This window comes from Gobio gobio (genome assembly GCF_949357685.1).
Source record: "Gobio gobio genome assembly, chromosome: 14".
Classification (NCBI taxonomy): Eukaryota; Metazoa; Chordata; class Actinopteri; order Cypriniformes; family Gobionidae; genus Gobio; species Gobio gobio.
The window spans coordinates 39944531-39968797 of NC_137107.1; the positions used below are offsets into that span (position 1 = coordinate 39944531).

General features: G+C 39.7%; 3 protein-coding genes across 3 annotated transcripts in view; 2 read left to right on the forward strand and 1 right to left on the reverse strand.

Annotated features, from left to right (window-relative positions):
* Positions 1-24267, reverse strand: part of LOC307137025 (uncharacterized protein) — a 636016-nt gene that overhangs the window by 516275 nt on the left and 95474 nt on the right. The gene's annotated exons all lie outside the window — the stretch shown is intronic.
* On the forward strand, positions 2879-7061 carry LOC307137822 (uncharacterized protein; the record flags this gene model as incomplete). Its single annotated transcript, XM_079835786.1, has 2 exons — positions 2879-3550; positions 7005-7061. 2 exons carry the CDS (start codon positions 2879-2881, stop codon positions 7059-7061), a joined length of 729 nt encoding a protein of 242 aa, XP_079691912.1.
* LOC307137823 (uncharacterized protein) lies at positions 13338-22871 on the forward strand (the record flags this gene model as incomplete). The annotated part of the gene is made up of 5 exons (XM_079835787.1): positions 13338-13701; positions 19736-19855; positions 20417-20544; positions 22079-22192; positions 22866-22871. The coding sequence occupies 5 exons, from the start codon at positions 13338-13340 to the stop codon at positions 22869-22871; spliced, it is 732 nt and encodes a 243-aa protein (XP_079691913.1).

Sequence of the window (24267 nt, forward strand, 5' to 3'; positions counted from 1 at the left end):
GGGGGGTTGCCAGAGGGGAACCATGCACACGGGGCACCTGGCCGGACATGAGGGTCTGGGCTCGAGAGGGCAGACTGAACTGATGTCGGCGTTGACAGTGCTGGAGGAGCTCAGGGCTCTCGTGGAACTCACCTGAGGAAAATATTGCACGTATCCCGTCCATGGAGAGGAATGGCGAGCAAGCAAAGACACCTGAGCCTGGTCCACTACCGGCCACTAGTAGAGGCGAGTACATAATCGGACACTGGCTCCACTCGTAGATTGTAGAATCTGGCGAATGTGTTAGGTGTCGCCCAGCCTGCAGCTCTGCAGATGTCTGTTAGCGAGGCGACATGCGCTAAAGCCCAAGAGGAGGCCACACTCCGAGTGGAGTGTGCCCTCACACCAAGGGGACATGGTCGACCTTGCTGCTGGTAAGCCAAAACAATGGTGTCCACTATCCAGTGAGACAACCTCTGCTTTGAGAGAGCTCTTCCCTTCCGCTCTCCACCATAACAGACAAAGAGCTGGTCTGAGGTCCTGAAACACTGCGTCATGTCTACGTAAGCGCAGAGAGTGCGTACTGGACAGAGCAATGCCAAGGCTGGGTCTGCCTCCTCCAAAGGCAGCGCTTGCAGGTTCACCACCTGATCTCTGAATGGGGTGGTAGGAACCTTGGGCACATATCCAGGCCGGGGTCTCAGGATCATGTGAGAGTTAGCCGGCCCGAATTCTAGGCATGCTTCGTCAACCGAAAATGCCTGCAGGTCCCCGACCCTCTTAACGGAGGCCAGTGCGGTCAGCAGTGCCGTCTTCATCGACAGGAACTTAATATCAACCGACCACAAAGGCTCAAAGGGAGGCCTCTGCAGAGCACTTAGAACTACTGAGAGGTCCCAAGAGGGTACGAGAGGAGAGCGAGGAGGATTCAGTCTCCTCGCCCCCCTCAGGAACCTGATGATCAGGTCGTGCTGACTTACCTTCTTGTCCCCCAAGAGGTCGTGATGGGCAGATAATGCAGCCACATACACTTTCAGGGTGGAGGGAGACTGCCTTCGCTCCAGCCCCTCTTGGAGAAACGAAAGCACGGACCCGATCGGGCATTTCCAGGGGTCTTCTTGGCGGGAAGAGCACCAGGTGACGAAGAGGTTCCACTTCAACGCATAGACGTGTCGTGTAGACTCTGCCCTAGCGGAAGTGATGGTGGCGACCACCGTAGGTGGCAGGCCACTCAAACCTGCCGCGTCCCGTCCAGAAGCCACACGTGGAGCTTCCAGAACGCTGGACGCGGGTGCCATAGAGTGCCCCGTCTCTGAGAGAGGAGGTCCGGTCTCAGAGGAATAGGCCAGGGAGGGGCTGTCGCAAGGAGTAGCAGTTCTGAGAACCAGGTCTGTCCGTGCCAATACGGGGCGACCAACATGACCTGGACCTTGTCCTTGTCCTCCCTGATCTTGCACAGTACCCGTGCGACAAGGCTCACTGGGGGGAACGCATATAAGCGTAGGCCCCGTGGCCAGCTGTGCGCAAGTGCATCCGTGCCGAGCGTACCCTCGGACAGGGAATAGTACAGGCTGCAATGGGAAGAGTCGTGGGAGGCAAACAGATCTACCTATGCGTCGCCAAACTGTTCCCAAATCAGCTGGACCGTCTGGGGATGGAGTCTCCATTCTCCAGGAAGAGGCTGAATCCGTGAGAGCTCGTCGGCTGCACGGTTAAGTTCTCCCGGGATATGGACAGCACGAAGGGACCTCAGGTGCTTCTGACTCCATAAAACGAGATGGCGGGCGAGTTGAGACATACGGCGGGAGCGTAGACCGCCCTATTAGGCCAAATATTGAGCCTAATAGTTGCAACAAATAAGCAATAGAATAAAGGGTTAACCCTATGTTTTGGAGACAAAATGTTCCCACAAAGATGGCAATATCCAAATTCCTTGTCCTTGTGGGGACATTTTTTGAAAATGCAAAAATGCTGAAAGTTTTCTTTGATTGGTAGGTTTAAGGTTAGTGGATAGAATATAAAGATTGTACAGTATACAAATTATGAATTATATGGAAAGTCCCCATGAAAACCCAGTGTGTGTATGTGTATGTGTGTGTGCGTGTGTGTGTGCGTGTGTGTGTGTGTGTGTGTGTGTGTGTGTAGGAAATGGCCTGTACATTAAATAAGCCATGCATGATAAACAATGTACTTTTGCATCTGTGGCGTGAATGTGTTCCTTTTGGCTTCACAAGTTGAGTACCATGGCCTTTAAAATGCATTATTTCCATAATGCTTTTTATTTGCATAGCTGATGGACTGTGTGATGGTTAGAATATAAAATCTTGCACAAGTATTTGTGTACAAGTACAATGGCAACTGTGATTTCTGAGCATCGAGCATTCCGAGCATTCACTCTTCAGGTTACAAACTAATCTTTTCAATCCGAATAATTATCTTCTATTGTGTTGAGCGCAATGTATAACAATATACAATATACTATTGTTGTTAGCAATCATGTTATGGGAAGGTTATGGAGCTCTGTTTTTGTCATTGAAGGTGAAGTAATTTACTTGAAACCCAATATATTGTTTTAATAACCAGAATTATATCATGATCTGGAGGGATTTTGCATTGAAATGCAATTTCAATTCTACTTCAGTGCACGTTAATTGTATCCTCATATTTTACCTTCAAAACTGGTTGTGATTTAATAGATGTACATGTAGTCTGACTACTAACCTTAACCTTGGTATTTGCACTTCTCTCTTTAGATCACAATTGCAGTATTTATTTATTAATTTAATTATTTACTTTTGGAGTGAGAAGATGGCAGAGGAAGACATCAGTAATTGTGCAGTGAACTTCACCATAGATGAAGCATCCACCAACCGCGCGCACAGCATCTGTATTTTATAAAATGTGCATCCTAGACTTTTATGTTTTTGGCTTCAGTTTTCTGTTTGGTGCTCCTACACACTCCTATGTTTTATGGCTCATCATCACAGGAACAGGAAGTGGAGTTGCATCAGAGTTCTTAAACCACAATCTCTCTATTTGTGGAATCTTTTTTTCTGTGAACTCCTTGTTCATTTTGTTCGCAAACTGCTTTCTGTTCCCAAATCTACTAGTGTTATCTCAGTTTTTGTTAGGACTTAAAATCTCTTGTCATCCTCTGTTTGAGTGTCTGATCTGTGTTGAGCGTTACCTGGCAGTGGTTCATCCTGTAACCTTTCTGAAGTACAAACCTCTCAGATATAGAGTGATCTGCTGCACTGTTGTCTGGATAATCACTCTTGGATCCTGTTTGGGCTGCATGATTATTTTAATGTTATCTATTATGTTTGCATGGTTCTTCTCGCTGCAGCTCTCCCTCTTCCTCTCCATCCAGTTGTTTTGTCTTGTGGCTGTTCTCAGAGCTCTGAAGCAGTCAGGACCAGGAGAGAGAGGGAGAGAGGAGGAAAACCACATGAAGAGAAAAGCATTTCATCTCATTGTAATAACTACTGTGAACACAGTTATGACATATGTTCCATTTACTATAACTGAATTCATATCTGCTGTGGCAAAGCAGCTTTTTCCAATTTTCTGGGTACTTAGTTATTTTTGTTTTGCGCTTGCTGGTTTAGTACCGTCAATTCTTTATCTTCACCGAAATGGAAAACTCTCCTGCCTCAGCTTCAGTAGCATGTAGAGTTAATTGGTCCGTGTATAATTATCTGCATCACTTTGGGGTCTTAATTACCCTGTCAAGATCTCATTGATACAATTGGTGGTAAAAATGTGACTTTGGTTGTCTCTACACTTAGCAGGTTTTATTAAAACAAATTGTAGTGTGATTGCTCTGTTAGTGAGGTATGAACGCTGCTATCTGAACCCTGGTGTGGACAGATTGTAATACAGTCCAAACTCCCAAACAAACTAAAACCAGAATGTGATGTCACAAGATGTGACCCTAAGAAGGACAGAATGCTCAAGCATATGTCACGGTGTGACTTTTCCTGGGGCGGAACCATAGTGGCAGAGATTTGTTCCGCCCGGATCAAACACCACTACTTCCGGGTTCCCGTCCCCGCGCCAAAAATCATAGAGAATCGGCGGCAGGTGCTCCAATAAACAGCGCGATCCCCGGATTGGGTGAAGGGGAGGTAGGAGGAGTACAAAGAGGGCCTCCCGGAAGTCAGTCGGGGTCAGTCGTTGCAGCGGTCATACACAGCCGCAGCTGTTAGTTCCGGGTCGGGCTCAAGCTGAGCGTGGTGGTAGCTGCTTCCAGCCGTTGCGGCGAGAGGATCTGGGCATCTGGGCAAACAAAGGATAACACGAGGTGGATATTGTGGACTGAGCGATCAAAGATCCGGAGAGCTATAAAGAGAAGAAAAGAGACGAGGCTGAGTATAATACAGACCAAGTTTTGCATTGTGATTCAAGTGTCAAGTGTGTGTCCGATTCTGAGAAGTTACATGCAGGACAGTTGCCGGAAGTGCTAATGAGCAAATCCCTTCGGGAGAGAGAGCACAGCGGTCAGGAAGCGAGCCAGACACTGGAAGAGAGAACAAGACGAGCACACGGGTTGATCAATGTGTGAGTACCCTGAGAAACGTATACAGTAACAACTTCATCGGAAGTTTATCATCTGTGAGCCTTGTGACGTTGAAACTAGGAAAACGAGTGGCCCCACCGCGGAGAGTGAGCATCAGCATCAGCATCTTGACTTTGAGAGTGTACACTTGGAATCTGCTGTGTTGTGCTGTGTGTGTGCGTGTCGTCCCAGAGACCATTATCCAGGCTGACCCACTCTCTGGGGAAGGTACGATCCCGAAGCTGGCGGAGTAACTAGCCCTAACCATTCACGCTGTGAACCTCACCCTACTCTCTGTCTCTACGGGGGTAGCACGACCGGAGCCAAGTAAGCACTCTCTTGAATAGCCATTGATACGTGCTTGTGTCGGAGGAAATTGTGTGTGCAGGGCCCGAGGAGAGGAGAGGGGAACGCTACATACTCCCGGAGCAAAGTCATACTTACCTGCACTTACCTATGTGAAACCACCTGGAGAAGCGTCCGATCCAGCACCACCGTCGTGGTCAAGCCCCCTTGAGCCACCGCTATCACGGAGCCTGGAGCAAGGAGAGAGAAACGGATGAATCGTGTCTACGGAGTCTGTGAGTGATATCCATTGAGCAAAGTCATACTTACCTGCACTTACCTGTGTGAAGCCATCTAGAGAAGTGCCCGATCCAGCACCACCGCCGTGGTCAAGCCCCCTGAGCCACTGCTATCACAGAGCCTGGAACAAGGAGAGAGAAACTGAGGAACCGTGTCTACAGAGTCTGTGAGTGATATCCTTTGAGTGAAGTTATACTTACCTGTATGCCAAACAAAAGTCCCAGTATTGACCCAGATCCAGCGGATGCCCCGGAGGTACCGACTTCTATGACACCGGCCCCTTGATCCATTCTGAAAGGAAGCCGTCGGAGCACGCCTGAGAGAGAGAGGTACCCCTGTCGCCCCGTTCCCCTGTACTTACCCGTTCCACCCCTGTGTTCAGGAGAAGGAGCAAGCCGTGGCGTAAATCCCCCGAAAGGTCCGCCCTGGGAAAAAGAAAGAAAGAGACAAGTGAGCACATAGCAGGACATGGAAGCCAAACATTGAGAAAAAGGACGAAACGACTTATCTGAGGTTCTCCTGCGGAGAGAGCCGGCGAGCTCTGAGGCGGTGTCCTCACTCTCCAGTCCTCCTGGATTTTAGCCCCCTCACTTCCCCTTCCCCCCAATTTTAAGTAAATTAATAAAGACTTGTAATTTTAAACTTTACTCCAGTGTCCTCGTGTGTCTGGTCGTCTGGGGTATCACTGGGAACCTCCCCGAGGTGAAAAATAAGGGAGGAGCGGGACTCACGCGGTCCGCTCCGATCTGTGACACATACCTACTTTTTCTCATCATAGGAGTGATGTTGACCACCACCTTTTGGTACAGGCTACAGAACCACTGTCTTCCTGTAGTAGATCTATGTTTGTGTGCATTGAATAAATTCCTGCCACAGCATTGGTTGAACCACTGTGGACTATCACATGGACTATATTTAATGATTTCTTTACTACTTTTCTGGGCTTTGAAAGTTACATTGCAGTCTATGATGGAGTCAGAGAGCTCTCGAATTTCATCAAAAATATCTTGATATATAATATATCTTGAATTTGTGTTCCAAAGATGAACGGAGGTCTTATGGGTTTGGAATGACACGAGGGTTAGTAAGAAATTGCAGAATTTTCATTTTTGGGTGAACTAACCCTTTAAATCAAGGCTGTAAGTTTCTGAACATTTTAAAACTATGGGTTTGCAATGAAGATGTCTGCAATGTCTGTAGGGTGAATTCAGGAGAAGTGCACTTCAGACAATCTATCACAGTCATGTCAATTATAACAGTGCATGTCAATTTTGTTTATATATTTGAGAGGGGTAACACAATTCTTCTGTGAAGTGTGGCCAGTATCATATTGCATGAGCAACAATTGTTTGTGCAATGTATGCAATTAACTTGAATTAACCCTATAGCCTATGTGCTGCAGTAAATCAAATGTGTCAAAACTAAATGAAAAGCCAATTTTTTAGATGTAACTTTTAAATATTGCAAATATGCCTTGTATTCATACAATTCTGTATTCTTTTTTCATTACAACATTGATGCAAAATAAAGTTTATGTGTGATCCATCTCAGTGAGTCAAATGTTTTCAATGCATTCACTATGGATTCATTCACTGACCCTCTCTGCAGGTTACATTGTTATGTAATAGACATAAAAATAAAAAAATGAATCTGATATAGTATCTTTAATGTCACTCCAGTTTGGATCTGACATCAAAAAGCCTAAATGTTAAAACTGTAAAAAAAGAAAGGAATCATAAATAACAATACAATTGTTGGGTGACAACTACATCAACAAATAAATTGGTTATGTTTTGCCTTCATGTAAATTAAATACCCATTTTGAAATAAATGTTCCACAGAGTAGCACAATGTGTAACCTTGTGACTTTTACTTTGCATAGCCGGTGTCATATGTGATAAAAAATAAAATCATTGAAATCATGGCAGCTGTGAAGTGACTATATAAACTAGCAGTGAGCCTGATGTCAAGCCATTGAGGCTGCACATTCACTCTTCAGTTAAACATTTGAAACCTTTCATATATGGCTATGAAAGCAACACTTAATATTATTATATGGTATGTATACTTAAAATTAGAATGCAATATATTATCTGGGTATAATTTTGGTATTGTGTTGAATTGCAGACTGGGTTGTATTAAAATGACCTGCATTTATGTGTAATTTTACTTTACCTTTAGATTTTTTTGGTACATTTACACTTTCCATAGATCACAACTGCAACATCATTCCTTTTGTGCTTCTGGTTGGAGAAGAGAAACATGGAACTAATGAAGAACTTCACCACACCTCTTTCATTTGCCAACCGCACATTAGTTTCATTTTGGGAAATAGGAATATTAGAAATTTGTTTGCTAACCTTCAGCTTAATGTCTGGTGGTTCTACACACTCCTATGTGATCTGGCTCATCATCACAGGAACAGGAAGTGGAGTTTTAGCAGAGTTCTTCAACTTCAGTCTCTCTCTTTGTGGGATCTTTTTCTCTCTGAACTCTTTGCTCATTCTGATGACAAAATGGTGTCCGTTTCCAGTTCTCATAGTATTAACACAGTTTTTAGTTGGACTAGGCATCACTGGTCATCCTCTGTTTCAGTGTCTGGTGTGTGTTGAGCGTTACCTGGCAGTGGTTCATCCTGTAACCTTTCTGAAGTACAAACCTCTCAGATATAGAGTGATCTGCTGCACTGTGATGTGGATTATCACTCTTGGCTCTTGTTTTTTCTTCATGTTTGTTTTTTTATCGTGTCCCACTTATATTTATGCATTGGCCTACTCCACACAATTACTCCTCCTCTTCTTCATCCAGTTGTTTTTCCTTGTGGCTGTTCTCATAACTCTGAAACAGTCAGGACCAGGAGAGAGAAGAAGAGAGAGAGAGGAGGAAAACCACATGAAGAGAAGAGCGTTTCATCTCACTGTAGTAACAACTGTTAGCTTGGCTATCACGTACATTCCTTTTACTGTGACTGGATTAGTCACTATTTTGACAGATAAGAGTTATCAGATCCTTTTGTCAATTAGTTATATGTGTTTTATGCTGGCTGATTTAGTTCAGCCTGTTCATTATTTGCACCGAACTGGAAAACTATTTTGCTTCTAAAGAAAACTGCATCTGTGAAATTTTGTTGAGTTACTAATATTTATATAATCTGATTTGCAACTGAGTCTTATTTTGTTATAATGATCAGCTGACTATTTAATTGCTACTTAAAAAAAAAAAATGTTTACACATAAAAATGTTACAAATCAAATAAAGTTGAAAGTGTTATTACTTAGAATAGAGTGAGACAGAACACAAGCTTGCTCAGTCAATGATACTGTGTTACTCTAGACAACAATCACTGCTCTGAAATAAACATTTTAGGTTGTGTGAAATTAAATGTACCTTTCTGTTTGATATCAGCAGAAAGATTCTACAACACTGACTTTTATGGTGACGTTATGAATGTATGCTTTGTTTAGTGTGAATGAGTGTTATGTAGCCGCTCTTTGGGGTTTAGGTTTATACATTACTAAAGTGTGCTTATGTTATTAACTTAATGTTTGTTATACATAGTATCAGCTCACTTCTGTTTTTTTTTTCAGCGACAGTGTATAATAATCAGTCAGAATTTTAAAAAGGACTTTATTATAAATTATTTAATCAAATAACTCAAATATGGGATTTGTATATGGTATTTAATAAAACATTAAATTAAAAGCCTGTTTGAATACCAATTTATTTTTTATTATAACTTTTATGTAAATTTCTTTTTTAACCAGTTCAAAAAGATTCTTTCAGGTTCATTTGCTGACACTTTCTGCACGTTATATAATTGTACCAGTAGGTGGCGAGTGAGTCATCAGGTGAATTTGAAATGGCAGGCTAAAATACTACTTAAGGCCTGGGCACACTGCGACGATTTCCGCACACGCTTATTGCCAGCGTTTTTCCGAGACGTTTTTCGGCATGTCTTTGTGTTCACACCCAAACGATTTTCACGGGCAATTTGCCAAGTGAACATGCAAATTCAGTAGATGGCACCACTTTACACTTCTGACACTCACTTGTCACACAGAAGAAGAAGAGAAACAGTCTTTACAACTGGCAAGCAGCATTAGCAGCTCATTTTCTTCTTTGTCTACTTACTTCCTCTTCGTCATTTCAATGTGTGCTCGGCAAGACCGTTTTGTGCTTGAGCGCCACCAAGTCGTGTTTTACTGTAACTTCAGCAGCTCCAGGCACGTGAACTAAAGCGCCAATCTCATTAGTTGGCCAGTTTTTAACGAGCCGCGTCAAAACAACAAAAAAATTAACTCAAGGTGTTTTTTTTAAATGATGCCAGATACATGTTTTAAAATCAACCTTGTTGTTTATTTAAAGAAGTTTTAAAATGGGTCCGTTGTGTTTTGTGGTCTGCGCCGACTCACACATATGATCCGCCCGGTGGTATCATGTCCCTGGACAGGAGCAGACTTATGCACTCTTGCAATCATACACATTCTTTTATGGAACAGATTTGCGTAAGTGGTCTCATTACCAAAAACGTGCACCTTGATTTTCAAAAGTTTGCATTTTCAAGACATCAACATCAAACAAGATCGATCAACGAAGTGACAACGAAGTACTTGCATTTATCCTGAGCTGTTGAAGAGCGTTCAATGTGAAATCACAGGAGAAAGTCTTGATAGTTCGGTCCGATGGTGTTGAAGTTGCAATGGATTTCTTCTGCATTGACAGAAGAAGATACGATGCACTTGCAGTTATTTTGACTCCATTGAGGTCGAGGAAGTTGCACATGGCTTGAGGTGTTGGGTCTGCCGGCCTACGACCATGTGCTCCGATCGAGTTCCTGTCCCACACACGCAAATGGCTTGATGTGTGTGTAGGCCATACAACCTAGCCATGCATGGCCAGCCACCGAGGTGACTTGTCGTTTGTCGGTCCAGAGCGAGAAAGAGAGGGAGCAGCTCTGCAGGATATCGTTAATGTATTAAATTATATTAAATGTACAAAATAATTTGGGAATTTAATCTGATTCAAGGGTAATCAGAATACCAGATCCTGACTGGACGAGAGGAGGAGCTGGGGATGGAGGAGGTATAAATGAGCTCTGGAGAACATGATAGCTGCTGATAGTACTGAAGGAGCTTTTATATGTATGCAGTGATAGACGTCGTATTCCTATAGGTCGATGTGATCCGCTGACAGTCAGCTGATGCAAGCTTGACAACCTAGCCTGCCAGAACTGACGCCACCCATGATTTTTGGGAAATAAGACCCTAAATATGACTTTTCTGATGGCAATTACTTAATTGAAGAGAATTGGGGGCTTGCAGGCTCTGTCAACCTCACCATCCTGCTTAGACTTTGCCTGAGGAATGGTGAATGCTATTCTGCATCCTCACCCTAACTACCTGCCAATGGTTCCATTCTCGACCATATAACCGATCACTCTTGAGGCCTTCGGGCCTCCTCCATTCACAATGCAGGAGCAGGCGAAACAACACCGCTTGATTTGAAAGGGATGGAGATACAACGTGAAGTAAAGATATTGTACATGAAGATCCAGTAACTTACAACTGATTTCTGGCATTGCGAAAAGAAAACACCATCACCTTTTCTGTCAGATGAGGTACGTTTAGACTTTTTATTGTCTTCTTTTAAACACACAGATATACTTCTGCCTGTAGTCATTCTTTACCAGCCCCCTCATTAGTTTAATTCATAGTGTTTCTGTTGTTTTCGTTTGTATTGACAGGACTTAACTGCTGCTTTACTGTGCTTCCCCTGCATTCTCATTATGGGTTTGTATTTTGTTTTATTAACAGTTAAATATTGGCAAAAACACATTTAAATTTAAAGTCTGAGGAAACATGTTGAGAGAAAAATATTTTTATGTTTAATGTTATATGGTCAGTAGAAAAACAAAATGTGTAGGGCAGATTTAAATATCTATGTTTGGATCAGTTTTCTGAAGTGAACATGTAATGTTTTTTTATTTTGTAATATCTTTTTTGTTTAAGGTGATGGGCATTCAAGATTGATATCATTCAAGAATTTATTAGAGATCACATTTCCTCCCCCATTGTGGCAGTGGGCTACAAAATACCCAAAGAAGATGGCATTTATCCTGGAGTTCATACAAAGTTAAGCAACACATTTTTTATGAAATTGTGTATAGATCATGTTGTTGTGTTGCTGTTTATTTAGTTGAAAATAGTCCATTGGAAACACAAAGTTCTTACAATTTTTGAATTGGAAAGTATTAAGGATGGCAATTGATCATTTAATGAACTTAAAATACTGAATGATTGATATGGTTTTCCACCTCAACTTGGTCTGCATTCTACTCTGTAGTTCAGTTTCATTCATTGAATTTCTTGTGTAACTAAAAACTATATGTTTCTTTAAATAACGTCCCTAAATCGTGAACGAGGGTCGACAAGGCTGTGATGAAGGAAACCAGATGGCTACACATTCCTCCAAGACTGCTAAAATTTCAAAAAATCCAAAATTTAAAAAACTTCAAAAATCCATGTAAAATATGTGCTTTTGTCAAATCGCATAATGGAACTTTAAAGGGATAGTTCACCCAAAAGTGAAAATTACCCAATAATTTACTCACCCTCAAGCCATCCTAGGTGTTTATGACATTCTTCTTACAGACGAATTCAATCGGAGTTATATTAAAAAAGGTCCTGGCTAATCAAAGCATTATAATGGCAGTGAACGGCAGTCCAAAAATTGGAGACCGTCATAAAATGTGTCGTTAGATAAAAACAAAATCGAACAACATAGATTAAATGGAGCACCGAGCGCCAAACGGACGCAGATTGGTCTACATATTTCCAATCGTTTTTATAATATACAATTGTGTAAGAGCTACTAGATGCGCCCAAAGGTGTGTGCCTCGCTTTGTGTGTGGCAAGCGGGAGAGCAACATTTTTCACCGCAGTGAAAATGTTGTTTTTGAAAGTGTAAATGCCAACAAATATGGATTGAAGGAAATTATTAGATCTATTTTCAATACATTTTGACTTTTGGAAGCCACCAGCATCATCAAGGCTCTGAAGCAAGACTAAAACATCTGCGCCAGTCTCTTTCTTGCTGACATTTCAAAGGTAAAGCTACGTTTTAGCTTAACAATGGCATATAAAAACAACTAGAAAGTTGCTATGCATTAGTGATGCACATCTTCACTGGCGGGGGAAAACACTGACCACCTTGGTAGTTCTAGTGTTAAATATTATAGCCATTTGAATAGAAGACCATCAATCATTTTGAATCTTGTGCATGTGTTGTTTGCATGTTTTGATTTATGTGACGTTACATATGAAGCTATGCACATATATTCTTGTGACAGCTGTAAAGTGAGACTAGAAAAACAGCACAGAGTGTCATTTACACCCAGAGAGACTGGATATTCACTCTTCAGGTGACAAACTCCCATTGTTTTTCTTTTCAATAATATGCAAAAACATGAGTGTGATTATCAGATGTAGTTTAAGTGTTACTGGTGAATTAGATAAATTACCTGAATGAGTAAAGTGGGGCTGGAGTGTATTGTTTCACCTCAGTTTATGACTTCAGGCTAAGAAATGCAATACAATATATGTTTTATAATAATGAATATAATTGTACCATTTTGAGGATAATCTTTTGGGTTTCAAAGACGAGGCTTAAACTTAGTCCCAAACTAAAATGCACGCTTCAGCTGTTTTAACTGAAAGCAACTTTCACTGACATATCTTAAAATATATCATTGCCATTGTTTTTTCTCAAGATGCAAACCGGTGGTGTTTTTTTCTAAGGCACGCTACTTAAATGTCGTAATTGATCTAAGGATTAAATCCTGGCTTATTCTAAGCCCTGTCTGTGAAACCAGGCCTTAAATAATTAGTTTAAACTATTGTGCAGAATTACGGCTTTGTGTTTAATAATAATGTCACTTAAAGTTCCCTGGACATGAAAGTGTTGAAAAGATCTGGTAACACTGATTTAAATTATGAGTGTGTACAATTAGAGACTGAGATATATTGAATATTTAAATTTGGCTTTTTGCTTAGTATATTTGCTCTTCTGTTTTCCAATAGATCACTATTGCAACTATCTATGCATTTTTTATGAAAAAGATTGAGAACGCAAGGAGGAAATGAACAACTCTACAGTGAACGTCACTACACCTGAATCAAACACAACTAATTATTTTAGGCTATTGGACACTCTGGAAATGTATGCCCACAGTTTTAGTTTCCTGTTTGGTCTTCCTACTCACTCCTATATTATATGGCTCATCATCACAGGAACAGGAAGTGGAGTTGCATCACAGTTCTTCAAACTAAATCTCTCTTTTTGTGAGATTGGTAACTGTGTGAATAGTTTATTTTTTCTGCTGTCTTTTTGGTTTTCAAGTCTCACAACATTAATTTTTTTTTTAATTGGACTAGGCATCACTGGTCGTCCTCTGTTTCAGTGTCTGATGTGTGTTGAGCGTTACCTGGCAGTGGTTCATCCTGTAACCTTTCTGAAGTACAAACCTCTCAGATATAGAGTGATCTGCTGCACTGCGGCCTGGATAATCACTCTTGGCTCTTGTTTTTTCTCTGTGTTCCACCCACTGAATACTATAGAACAAACATGGTTCTTCTCAGTGCAGTTCCTCCTCTTCCTTACCATCCAGTTGTTTTGTCTGGTGGCTGTTCTCAGAGCTCTGAAGCAGTCAGGACCAGGAGAGAGAGGGAGAGAGAGAAAGGAGGAAAACAACATGAAGAGACGGGTGTTTAATATCATTCTAATAACTATTGTAAACATGGTTATCATATATGTCCCATATACTATCACAGGACTATTTACCATTGTGACCAAACAGAATATTAATGCACTTGGGTCCATTTGTATGATTTGTTTTTTGCTGGCTGGTTTTGTTCAGCCTGTTCTTTATCTGTACCATGCTGAAAAACTATCCTGCCTCTGTTCTCTGTTCTGTAACTAATTATATTTTTTATTTTTTCCTTATCATAACAGCATAGAAAATTTGAATATTTTTAATCAATATTGTTGTTCCAGCTGAAACTTTCAACTTATTTTTTCTTTTGTGTGTTTGTTAAGTGCACACTGTTGTCGATTAGCTGTGTATATTTTATCATTAAATGCTTTCTAATTTGTCTTATTTGACTCAACTTCATCTTTGGACTTTTTTAACTGTGACAAATAAGCTATATCATTTGTCATTCACGTTTTATTAAGAGATGTCCACTCCACCATACAATTACTTTTTTGCACCAATGTATTTGTTTAGACAATATTTAGATTTTTTTTGGCTGTGTTTACTGAATGTTTTTTATTAATGTTTCTATTGTTTTTTTGTTTTGTTTTTTAATAAATAAAACACCACATTTACAATATTATTCACACATTTTAAAGTTTACAGGTTGTGACAGTTATTAAATTATATCAAAATCCCATCATAGTACTCTTTTTTCTCTGTTAAAAAAAGGAAAAAAAAACAGATATGTATTTTTTTTTTTTTTACAACTGAACAGGTGGTAAACCCTGATAAAATGCATTCATTGAATGCATTGCCACAAGTCACTTTGAATTCACATTTATTTATTTATTATTATATTTATTAATTTATTAATAGTTTTACATTGTATGCAAACACTTTCACAGTTCTGTTCAAATGTTTTAGAACATTTGAATGAACATCAATCATTTTTCAACCACATGCATTTGCTTATGTTTTGTTTTGTGTGACATATCTTTGATATATCATTGCAACAACATTGAAGTGAGACTACAAAAACAGGACAGAGTATCATTTTCACCCAGAGAGACTGGACATTCACTCTTCAAGTGATACATTCTCCTTTTTGACTTCATTTGTTTATTCCATTCAGTGATATGCAAAAAATATCAACGTGATTAGCACTGTAGATTAAGAGTTATGGACAATTTAGATGAATTAGCAGTTGAGAAAACACAGGCCGAGGTGCTTTGTTTTTTAATAAAGATTTTGAATATGACCATAGACTAAGATATGCACAATATTGTTTTATTATCTTCTCTCTTCCTATAGATAACTTATTTGTTTTGTGAAATTATCAAGACAAGGAGGAGATGAATAGCTCTACAGTGAACTTCGCCAGACTAAAATTTAAATTAGACCATGATTTACTCCTCCTCAAGCCATCCTAGGTGTATGTGACTTTCTTCTTTCAGACGAATACAATCGGAGTTGTATTAATAAACACCCTGATGCTTCTGAGCTTTATAATGGCAGTGAATTGCAACATCTATCTGGAACTCAGTGGAGCAGTGACTTCAACATAATGACACTCCAAATGAGCTCAAAAAAGTGCAAACTCATCGCTTTGCTTCAGAAGGCCTTTATTAACCCCCCAGAGCCATGTGGAGCACTTTTATGATGGATTTATTCACTTTTTTGGGCTTATAACTGTTGGTTGCAATTCACTGTCATTATAAAGCGTGGAAGCATCAGGGTGCTTATTAATATAACTCTGATTAATATAATTCTTTAAGTCTGAAAGAAGAAAGTCACATACACAATAGATCTGTTCGCATCTCTAAAGATGACACAATGTCCATTGTGGTTCTCCCTCACTCATCCAGCTCCTCTTGGGCTGGACGCTATGGTACAGACATGGCAAAGGCTACGTCTGTATGCCTTTCCCCTGATTGCTCTGCTCCCGGGAGTTCTGGAGAGAGTTCTGCCCAGGAGGGACCTTCTCTCCCAGGCAAGGTGGTCAATCCTTCATCCCGGCCAGAGATGTGGAAACTATGGGCTTGGCCTCTGAGGGGGCCCAGCTCGTAAGTTGAGGTCTCCCAACTGAGGTTGTTGAGACCATCCTCCACTCCAGAGCTCGTCCACGAGGAAACTATGCCTTGAACTATGTCTTAGCTGCTTACCACACTCATTTGGGTGGTGTATCTTTGGGGAGACATCCTTTCGTTGCCCGTTTCCTTTGTGGCACCTTGAGGCTTAGACCTGCAGTCCGCACGAGAGTACTTGCTTGGGACCTAGCCATAGTATTGGAAGGCCTTTCTTTGGCTCCCTTCAAGCCTATTGAGGAAGTTTCTGAGAAGTTTCTCATTTCGAAGCAACATCTCGTTCCCTCTTCAGGGAACTAAGGTTCTCCATGTTCATTGTAATATTGCACTATACTACAGCACAAACATGGTTCTTCTCGCTGCAGTCCCTTCTGTTCTTCCCCATCTAGTTTTTTTTTTTCTTTCTTGTGGCTGTTTTCAGAGGTCTGAAGCAGTCAGGACCTGGGGCCTCATTTATAAAACTTTGCGTAGGATTTGTGTCAGAAGTGGCGTACAGATGAAACATAGGACGTGCGTACGCACAGAAATATTCGGATTTATAAAACCGTGCGCACGCACATCCTACGCAGTTTTCCCTTAATAAATCACAATCAATTCTAAATGTAGCGCAGCTTTTGCGGCTTCATGTCACGCCCATAGTTGCCCATATATAGTCCGTGAAACGCCCACATGTTAATATTCATCATTTGCGAAATCATGGCAAACACAGAGAGGAAATCAAAAAAACTTAACTTCACTCAATGTGAAGTAGAAGTTATCATTGGTGAGGTGGAAAAGAGGAGAAAAATGTTGTTTGGAGGGCACAGTGTGGGCAGTACTAATGCCAAAAAGACACTTGAGTGGCAAAAGGTTGCAGACGCCGTAATTGCTGTAGCCTCACAACCTCGGACCATGGCCGAAATAAAAAAGCAATGGTCGGACATCAAAGTCGAGGCAAAAAAGCGTCTAGCGCTCCATCGCCAGAGTGTGTCTGCCAAGGATGGGGGAGAGGGGACACCGGAGCTGACCCCTCTTGATGAGAGACTGGCGGCAATTATTTGGGAATCCCTATCCCTATTATCTACGTGGAAATGGGAAATAGTTCAGTGCAAATGTAATTTCTTGCAGTTTTCTGAATGGTTGAGACATACGTCATACGTTATTTTATCAAAAATAAAACAAACTAAAGGCATATGCATGAATACCATGATTCCGTAGCTGATACATTTTTACTATGAAAACAACTTTCCCCATTGGACAATTAATCTATCTATCTATCTATCTATCTATCTATCTATCTATCTATCTATCTATCTATCTATCTATCTATCTATCTATCTATCTATCTATCTATCTATCTATCTATCTATCTATCTATCTATCTATCTATCTAATATGTGTTAATTTGCATTTCTGTTGTAATTTTCATTTGATTTTGTTTGTTTTACACTGCAGATCGATCAAACGGGTGTTCGTGTAGGCTGTTAATTGTAAGACTTGCTTTGTGAAGTCTTCATGTTATTTATGAGAGGCAGTATTGCCATTTCTTTTATACAATGGTTTACAGTTTCACACACTTTCACGTGTTTCTTCCATCTGCCGACGGTGTCGCCATTTCTCATTTCACCCGTTTTTGTGCGTACGCCTGGGTCAGAGCTTGCGTGAAGGACCACACATTTTCCCGTCAAGTTTGCTTTTTATAAATACCAATTATTGCGTAGAGAGCGGCGTACGCCTTCTTTTGTGCGTGCACAATGTTTATACATGAGGCCCCAGGAGAGAGAGAGAGAGAGAGAGAAAGAGAGGAGGAAAACCACATGATGAGAAGAGCATTTAATCTCATGTTAATAACTACTAGGGCTACCCCCTAATAGAAGAGGCTTGGTCGACCAAAATTTAACAGGAAGAAAAAAAAGATCTCTTTGTGTGGAGAGCACACTTACTGCATGACATACAGGCTTTAAATATTCTGTCATTTTTGGTCATACAGGAGTAATGCAAACTGTAAAAGGCCTACTTTTATTTCTAGGATCACTAGCTAGTTTTTGGCTGGAGAGGCTCTCCTTTAGGAACAGCCTACTCTAAGTTACTGCAGGCTAGGAGGCAGCGATGCTACAGCAAAAAACGCCTCTGGCCAGCTAGTGACAGCTGTGCAGGTAAATCTCACAGCCTGTAGACTCTTTATTAGAGCGTTCGACTTCCATGCGGAATGACCCGGGTTCGCGCACTGCTTCGAGCGGGCGGTGCGAACTGGACAGATTACAACAACAGTTGCTCATAATCAAATTTTCTCTTGTGATATTGCCTTCAAAAAAGTACGAGAACGTTTTTGCTGCAATGTGTTTATTTTGGGATGAATTGAGAGCTTTCTGAAAGATATTCAAAAGAGTCTGTGGAATGGATCGCTAGACACGCCTCTCAAATAGCCGTCATGAAATATGTGTGTGGTATGAAAAAACGAACAGTGAACCAAAACGTTTGCTTATAACGCAGGGCCTCAGCACAATAACAAGTCAAATTCAGCTTATTTTTTTATCAAAAAATATTGACAACACAACCAGCAAAAAAAGGGTGCCATGCTTCGTCTTGTGGTGCATCTGATATATTCTTTAAAAAAAGCGACAGCTACGTTGCAGATAACACACAGCTGCTTTGCATTCACAAAACCAGGTAGGATGAATGCAGTTGTCTTTCCATTCTTCTTTGTATACCCTATTTTTGCTGTCGACTTTCCTCTTTAGACTCTTTGATAGTGCCATTTTCTCTCACCGGCTAGCGTAAATGTTAACGTCAATGCACACTACGTAATCTCGTACCTCCAGCAGGCAAACAATTTAAAAAATGCAGTTTACTACATGAGGATGTCAAGGAATAATTCTGAGTGTAAAAGTAGTCTACGTCAAATAATTATTACAATAAGTTAGGCTCCATTGTGTTGCTAGCAAATTAAAATACACATTTATTATTCACAATATGGAAAGAGGAAATAAAACATAGTTTGTTAAGAGCATGACTCAAACATACCTGTTGTTTTTAATTTGCACGAGATAACAAGATCACTGTGCTCCCTGAGTCACTTAATCTGCTTTCCCTGCTTTCCATAGAAAGCGATTGTGAACTCAACAAGCATCAGTAATGGGCTTATTCAAGTCCTCTTTAATTTATCCAATTTTTTAACAGAGTAACAGCTCATTACCAGTTGCAAAAGACACTGTATGTCACAGGCAATTCTAGTTGCATTGACTATGTTCTGGCCCACCATCTAGTGGCGAAATGTTTTTTTTGGCCCGATGCCAAATTCACTTGCCGACCCCTGCTGTATGTACTCATGCTGATTAGATAGGGCTCCTCCCGAACTTTGTTTATAAAACATAATTTGTTGCTTCAATTCTGCAATCATGTTTGCAATTCTGCAATTAGCTGAACATATACTTGTTTAATTAGTGACACTTAGCCTACTTTTTAAAATCATTATTTCCAACGTTCTTATTTTAAAACCTTTATTTGAATATGGTAACATGATACCTCATTCTACAACATTAAAATTATTAAATCACTGGCAGAGACCCCTCCCCTATCAGCCAATCACTGTGGTCATAGTTAGTAAGCATGATGGCATCAGCCATAGCAACGAGGTCAACCCCGCCCTTACTCTTAGCTTAAGACTTCTCTCTATTCCTTAGTAAAAGTTGGTCTCAGCAGCTTTGTGAAAAGGTTTTAAGAGAAAACTCTTAACTAAGAACTTGTACTGCTATTTAGGATAACTCTTAGTGCTAAGATAAAATGTTTTGTGAATAGGGCCCCAGATCATTAGGATCACATCAGCTAGAAATACCAAGGCTTCGCTCAAAGCATGGAGAGGCATGCTTTTAGCTAAAATGCCAGCAGCAGCTGTGACCAACTTCCAGAAGAAATACAGTATATGTGCTCCAACAGTAGTCACATTCACATCCAGACTCAAAACTGTTTAGCTGTGCATTTACTGAATGAGCACTCTGCTACGTCCAACTGATTGCACTGTATTTTAACTGTTTTATATATATATATATATATATATATATATATATATATATATATATATATATATATATATATATATATATATATATATATATATATATATATATATATATATATATATATATTATTCGTATAATTTTTCTATTGATTATTTTAATTCCTTTTATGTAAAACACTTTGAATTACCATTATGTATGAAGTGTGCTATATAAATAAACTTGCCTTGCCTTTCCTATCTCCTACGTGTTTTTAGTTTTTTTGTTAATTTGCAATTAAAAGACGGTTTTGTTTACTTCCTGTTCTGTTATACCCTTAGTTGTATGAATGTCCTTATGTCCTTGGGCTAAATGGTTTGGATTGGTTGATGAAGAGAGCATTTGGGTGCCTCAGCTCACCCCGAACTTGCGACCGTGCCCTCTGTGTCTCACAATATCAGGACCATCTTACCCATTCCTCCAGTCTTCCCTCAAGCCCGAAAGATGATTTCCAACAGTGCTGACCTAGTGGCAAATGTGGTGGATCCTGCGATTTATCTCCAGCTGGGTGGCTTTGAAGAAATCTTCCCCTATTCAGTCCCCACATCCAAAGTCCGTTTCAGTGATTGAAATCTCAGTCTGTTCCAGTGTGAGAAGTTCCCAAGTCCGTTTCAGAGACTGAAATCCCAGAGTCCGTTTGAGAGACTGAGATCCCAGAACCCGCTCCCGGGGACAATATTATGCCACAAATACGGTCGATTGAACTTATCCTGTACTGACCATGCAATCTTTGCTTTCACTGAATTACTGAAACAGCCAATCCTGTTAATAAGACATTTGACACAGAGATGTTCACATTAAACCTGACATTTGTGAGTATGAATTTGCTGAATACGTCATGATTCTTCTCTGTGGAAAACTAATTTGAACTTACATGAACATAAATTCACATGAAAAATATAATTTTAAGTATAATTTTGTGTTCATCATAGCAAACAAAGATCATTGGGTAATACTAATAACAGTGTATTGTGTGTCAGTGGGTAAACATACTGTAAATGTGTATGCAATATTTTTCTAATTAGTTTTCCACAGATTATTAAAATGTTTTTCTATTCATGTTTACTCAAGATTGTCTGTCTTGTTTAACCTCCTGATTTTCACTTGACGTATTTGCATAGCCCAAGTGATGTTTAGAAAATGAAATTGTATACACATGGGCTTGTGACAGCTGTGAAGTTATTATATATATAGAACAGCAGTGGGCTTTATGTCAATCCAGAGAGACGGAACATCCATTCTTCAGGTGACAAACTCTTTTCACTCTGAGATTAATTGAGTAAAAAGTAACAGAAAATATATTTTATATTTGAACTAAAGCTATGAAATAATATTATATAGCATGGTATTAAAAACTAGAATGCATTTATTTTCTGTGTGTAATTTAGGTATTATTACAATTACTTACAATATTTAATTTTGCCTTTAGATTCTCTGCTTTTTATAGACTTTCCTTCAAACATTTGTACTTCTTTGTTCCATAGAAGAGAACTGCTGCATTATTCCTTTGTTCTTCTGGTTCTGACCGGAGAAAATAAAAATGGAACTAATGAAGAACTTCACCACTCCTCATACACCTGCCAACATCACAGTGTCTTCATTTTGGCAAATAGGCATATTAGAAATTTGTGCGTTGACCTTCAACTTCATATCTGGCCTCCCTGCATACTCCTATGTTATATGGCTCATCATGACTGGAACAGGAAGTGGACTTGCATTAGAGTTTTTCAACCTCAATCTCTCCGTTTGTGGGATCCTTTTCTCTGTGAACTGTTTGCTCATTCTAGTCACAAAATGGTTTCCATTTCAAAGTCTCATAGCATTAACACATTTTTTGTTTGTGCTTACTATCACTGGTTATCCTCTTTTCCAGTGTTTGATCTGTGTTGAGCGTTACCTGGCAGTGGTTCATCCTGTAATATTTCTGAAGTTCAAGCCTCTCAGATATAGAGTGATCTGCTGCACTGTGTTCTGGATATTTATTTTCAGCACTTGTTTGTTCTGCGCGTTTAATTTTCTCTCATTTACCATATATATGTTTGTATGGTTCAACTCACTGCAGTTCCTCCTCTTCCTCTGCATCCAGTTGTTTTGTCTTGTGGCTGTTCTCAGAGTTCTGAAGCAGTCAGGACCAGGAGAGAGAGGGAAGGAGAGAGAGGAGGAAAACCACATGAAGAGAAGAGCGTTTTACATCATTCGAGTAACTACTGCTAGCTTGGTTATCACATATGTTCCATTTATTATGACTGGATTGCACTCTCTTGCGACAAATCAGTTCATTCAGCTCCTTTGGTCAATTAGTTACATTTGTTTTATGCCGGCTTGTTTTGTTCACCTTGGACTTTATCTACACCGGACTGGAAAACTCTTCTGCTTCTGTTCTTCAAAAAAACTGTGACATTTTGTTGAGTTATTAATCCTTTTATCATCTTTTCTTGCCAGAGTCCTTATCACCACGTTGTGTTTCATTGTGTTATTGATAAGCTGAATATTACATGGCTGCTTAACAAATAAATACATAGACAGGAAATATTAATTTGAGTTATTGTAACTTTTAAAGACTGTATGAGACAGAACACAAGTTGAGCAGTTAGTCAATTAGCTTCATCACGACCGTCATGATTTGGAAATATTTATCTGAGGAATGTTGCGATTCACCAAACGGAATTATGGCCTCCAGAGAGCTGAATCAAATAACAATAACACTGGTTTTCATTTAGAATAGATATTTTGGCTTATATGAAATGAAATGTGAATTTTGTGAATAATTTTAGCATTCCAAATTGCATTTAATACCTAAGATTTTTATTATTATGTTAGCTAATTCAGTGCTTTTTCGGATGGTGTTATGAATCATATGTTCTGTTGTTTAGTGTTAATGAGTGTAAGTATAATTTAACTTTATCATTGGTGTTTAAGTTTATACATTATATGGTGTGCTTTGTTATATACCAATATATAGTTATATTTACTTCTGAATTGTGTGTGTCAGAATGTCAAATTACGGTAGCACTTTAGAATAAGGTCTCATTTGCTTACATCAGTTAAAGGATAAGTTCACCCAACAATGAAAATTCTGTGATCATTTACTCACCCTCAAGTTGTTCCAAACCTAAATGATTTTCTCTCTTCTGCTGAACAAGATATTTTGAAGAATGTTGGTAACCAAACAGTTGATGGACCCCATTGACTTCCATAGTATCTTTTTCTTTCTTTCTTTCTTTCTTTCTTTCTTTCTTTCTTTCTTTCTTTCTTTCTTTCTTTCTTTCTTTCTTTCTTTCTTTCTTTCTTTCTTTCTTTCTTTCCTATAATATAGAAGTCAATGGTGGTCCATCAACTTTTTGGTTACTGACATTCTTCAAAATATCTTCTTTTGTGTTCAGCAGATGAGAGAAATTCATACAACTTACTATAAGCAATCCTGTAAATTTTTACAGCTATTATTATTTTTTGTTCACGAGAGTTAATAAAAATAAGTTTTGTTCACAGTGCATTAACTAATGTTAATATATACTGTAGAGCGTTACAACATTGGAAATGAAAGATAAACATGTCTTCCACCATGTCTTGATTGTAATTTTTAAACTGGTGTGCTGTTGAGTGACCTGCCAATATATAGCCTAGATTTTATGATATAATTAGCCACCATGAATTCCAAAAGAAAACCGAACTGGCGGGAGGAAGAAGCTCTACTGCTTGCCGAATTAGTCGAACAGCGGAAACATGTAATAAAAGGCAAGTTCAGCCCAACATTAACCAGTGCTGACAAAGATGATGCCTGCTCTGTCCAAACGATACCGTTTGATTAACTGTCTCCTCATTGCCAACACAAGCCCCTACTGGCAACTCTTAACCACTTGGGAGACCTCTCGAGCGGTCTTAAATAACTGGGAGAGGAAGAGTGATTCTTAGCTTTAAGAAATTTGATAACTTGCTTCTATACTCAACCCCCACGAGTCGGCCATCATGCTGGCGCGATCAACTCTCTTTTTTTCTTATCAGTGCCAAAGAGACTCAAATAACTCTGTCGATTTTCATAATTCAGGCAAGTGTTGTACATCATTATAATTTGTTAAGTTTCTACTTTTATTTGGGTACAGTCACATTAAAAACAAATGTTGTGCTTTTTGCAAAATAAAGAAAACAAACATGATGCGCGATCTGTAGCCTCTCTCTCAATTTTGTTCATTTAGATAATCTTCAGAAAACAATCTCTAACTTACTGAATACAAACACATGTCTAAAGAAATGGTGAAATGTCAGGTTTTAAATAAT